The 3,829-nt window shown below is 31.9% G+C and overlaps 1 protein-coding gene across 2 annotated transcripts in view; it reads right to left on the reverse strand.

Annotated features, from left to right (window-relative positions):
• Positions 1–285: 285 nt before the first annotated feature.
• LOC136084332 (uncharacterized) overlaps positions 286–3,829 on the reverse strand; it is a 4,011-nt gene continuing 467 nt past the window's right edge. Inside the window, exons 2-7 of one of the 2 annotated variants that reach the window (XM_065804373.1) lie at positions 3,626–3,829; positions 3,233–3,304; positions 2,373–2,465; positions 881–1,275; positions 532–596; positions 286–367 (exon numbers count right to left, since the gene is read on the reverse strand). The exon at positions 3,626–3,829 is cut by the window's right edge and continues 9 nt beyond it. In XM_065804373.1, the coding sequence (XP_065660445.1) occupies positions 1,169–1,275; positions 2,373–2,465; positions 3,233–3,304; positions 3,626–3,812 (459 nt within the window). In that variant the 5' untranslated portion in view covers positions 3,813–3,829 and the 3' untranslated portion in view covers positions 286–367; positions 532–596; positions 881–1,168. The remainder of the gene's footprint in view (positions 368–531; positions 597–880; positions 1,276–2,372; positions 2,466–3,232; positions 3,305–3,625) is intronic. The other variant, XM_065804374.1, reaches the window with a different exon arrangement.

Raw genomic sequence — 3,829 nt, forward strand, 5'->3', positions numbered from 1 at the left:
GTTTATGATATATATTTTTAAATATTACACATATTTACATATATTTGAATTAAATCTACACAATTTTCTTCTCTTTACCGCCACCTCTTCGAAAATGGAGCGTATTTTAGGAAGTCAGACAATATTCCATTAATCAAAGTTTCTGTCGCTCCATCGTATTTAATAGCAGAAGCTGTAAAAAGAAAAAGGAAAATATAAAGTAAAAATCAAAAAAGAAAGATTTGAAATAATATAATGAATGGAAAAGTTTCACATAACTTATAAAGATATGCCTTTAACAACACAATATAAATTAGTATTCTTAAAACATATTTTTCAACCTTTGCCTTTCATATTCCTGGAGGTCATAAAATTGTTTGAAAATATTCTAAATTTTTAAAAGATAATATAAATGCGAAATGATTATAAATGAATAATAATTTTTCAAAAATTTAAATTGAATTCATTATGAAATAACTTTTTCTAAAATTAATAAACAAATATTTTTTGAAAAAGTAATTATGAATGATATAAGAGCTATCAGTTAATTACCTCAGCATAATTTTGTGTATTCTATCTTTTAAAGATGTTCCACCAATTAATTGTAGCTGATTTACCTACAAAAAACATAAAGTAAATCCAACATTATGGTTTGGGTCAAGTAAGATATAAAAACATTGAACTATTACAGATCTCTAAGACAAATTTTAATAAAGTGAACCAGGATTTTTCTAGAACAAATTCAAAATTTTAAGAATTTTTCAGGACAGTTTATTTTCTATATAATTGCAAAATTTTTTATTGTTTTCAAGGACCGTTGTCGATCTTAATAATGTTTTTTTAACTAAAGGGCAATGTTCAAAAACTAAATAACTATTAATATAATACTTATTACACTCACCCACAATGAGCGCACTTTTTCATCATTTAATGCTTTATCCGCTTCAGTTAACTCCATATCTGTTGAAATAAACTTTATTTGGCTTATAAATTCACTGTTAGAAGCAGACTCAGTCACTCTGTTTGGATTTTGCAACTCACTTCTCTATATCAGTAAGTAGATACAACACTCTCTTTTGAAACTCTACAAATTTTATTAAGTTTTACAAAATAACTTGCATAATAAGGAAATTCCTCAGTTTTTAAAACTTTAAAATCTTATATAAAATTTACTTTTACATTTACAAATTTATTTTAAAAAAATATAAAATATCATACTGCTATCAGACATTGGAAACTTATCAACGTTATCTAATTTCTTTAGTTTATTTCCACTTTTCTTTACTTCATCATGTGCTAAATTGTTTTTAAGTATTTCTTTATACAAATTGAACTTAAAACACATAATTAAAAAAGCCCTTTGTCAACACTTTGTATCACAATCAGTTGTATATTACACTAGCATGAGTTACCCGGCGTTGCCCGGGCCAATTTAAACTGGCTTACCTGATATCTGTACACAAAAATGGGCCCAAATAATTCAGCCCAAAAAATGGTCCCCCCTGACCCCGGGGTTAGGGGGGCTCAATTTTTAGGCCCCCTGACCCCGGGGGTCGGGGTACGGGCTAAAACCCAGCTAAGAACCTTCTCCTCCTCGAGGACTACCCCCATGCCAAATTTCATCGAAGATCGGTCCGGCGGTTAGGGTTTCTATAGAGAACAAACAAACACACACACAAACACACATTGCCCTTTATATATATAGCTGGAGTTACCCGGCGTTGCCCGGGCCAATAATTAAACACGCGTACTCGAGATCGGAACACAAAAATGGGCCCAACAATGGGCCCGAAAATTGGCCCCCCTGACCCCGGGTCAGGGGGGCTCATTTTTTAGCCCCCTTGACCCCGGGGGTCGGGGTACAGGGTCAAAACCCAGCTAAGAACCTTCTCCTCCTCGAGGACTACCCCCATGCCAAATTTCATCGAGATCGGTCCGGCGGTTAGGATTTCTATAGAGAACAAACAAACACACACACAAACCCCCATGGCCCTTTAAATATATAGCTGGAGTTACCCGGCGTTGCCCGGGCCAATATTTAAACTGGCTTACCTGATATCTGTACACAAAAATCGGCCCAAAAATGGGCCCAAGAAATCGGCCCCCCTGACCCCGGGGTCAGGGGGGCTCAATTTTTAGCCCCCTTCACCCCGGGGGTCGGGGTACAGGGTCAAAACCCAGCTAAGAACCTTCTCCCCCTCGAGGACTACCCCAATGCCAAATTTCATCGAGATCGGTCCGGCGGTTTGGATTTCTATAGAGAAACAAACACACACACACATATTGCCCTTTATATATATAGAAGATTTTATATTTATAATTGTATCTTTTTTTTTTTTTAAATAATGCAATCTTATTTTAAATTATTTAAATAAATTTCATGAGACAATAACCTATATCTTGAGCAAATAAAGAACTGATGTCTTCTTGGAAAAACTTTTGGCAAGGTGAGTTTAGGTTCTTTCCATACATGTCAAGTTTTGGCTCTAAAATTATAAATTGAAAGTAAAATTAAGTTACGCAAACCATTAACATATATATGTATGTATGTATGTATGTATGTATGTATGTATGTATGTATGTATGTATGTATGTATGTATGTATGTATGTATGTATGTATGTATGTATGTATGTATGTATGTATGTATGTATGTATGTATGCATGTATGTATGCATGTATGTATGTATGTATGTATGTATGTATGTATGTATGTATGTATGTATGTATGTATGTATGCATGTGTATGTATGTATGCATGTATGTATGCATGTATGTATGTATGTATGTATGTATGTATGTATGTATGTATGTATGTATGTATGTATGTATGTATGTATTTATGTATGTATGTATGTATGTATGTATGTATGTATGTATGTATGTATGTATGTATGTCTGTATGTATGTATGTACGTATGTATGCATGTGCATGTATGTATGTATGTATGTATGTATGTATGTATGTATGTATGTATGTATGTATGTATGTATGTATGTATGTATGTATGTATGTATGTATGTATGTATGCATGCATGTGTATGTATGTATGCATGTATGTATGCATGTATGTATGTATGTATGTATGTATGTATGTATGTATGTATGTATGTATGTATGTATGTATGTATGTATGTTTGTATGTATGTATGTATGTATGTATGTATGTATGTATGTATGTATGTATGTATGTATGTATGTATGTATGTATGTATGTATGTATATATATATATAGAGATATATATACATTTACCTCTAGATTTAATCGATGAACTACTGGAGGTCAGGTGCATTGACACTTCATTCAAGTCTTTAATAATGGAACCTGTAAATACAATTACTATTTTATAGTATAAATTATGATAAATCAGGTATTTTTATTTTCAGGTATAAAAACTGAAATTTATAAAATTCCAGCATATAAACCAATGCCTACGTGGAAAATAATCAGGAAAATCTCTTTGTTTATATTTTCTTTTTCGAAGAAAATCAAAATCCTAATTGTCACTTTTTTCTTCTGTGGTTGTAAACTCAAAATTTTCACAATCCTGTTTGCTTTCTGTGGAAATAAAATAGTTATAACAGCTCTTCTTCTAAGCCTATTATTTAAAATATAATAACTTAATATTATTTAATAATGTAATACCTGAAGAGAATTTAACTTTTATTAATGGAAACTTCAGCCAATTCTTCTCAGGATTTTGGCGAGCTTTCATTGCGTTCAAGGCTTTAGTACCTGGAGGCCAATAAACTGTTTTATTTTCTATCCAATTAGAAGGAATTACACCTTCTTCTTCTTGCAAATCTTCTTGCCAAACAGCTCTTTTCCACATATTTGTTTTAGAAAATA

The sequence above is a fragment of the Hydra vulgaris genome, chromosome 08 (genome assembly GCF_038396675.1).
Source record: "Hydra vulgaris chromosome 08, alternate assembly HydraT2T_AEP".
Taxonomy (NCBI): domain Eukaryota; kingdom Metazoa; phylum Cnidaria; class Hydrozoa; order Anthoathecata; family Hydridae; genus Hydra; species Hydra vulgaris.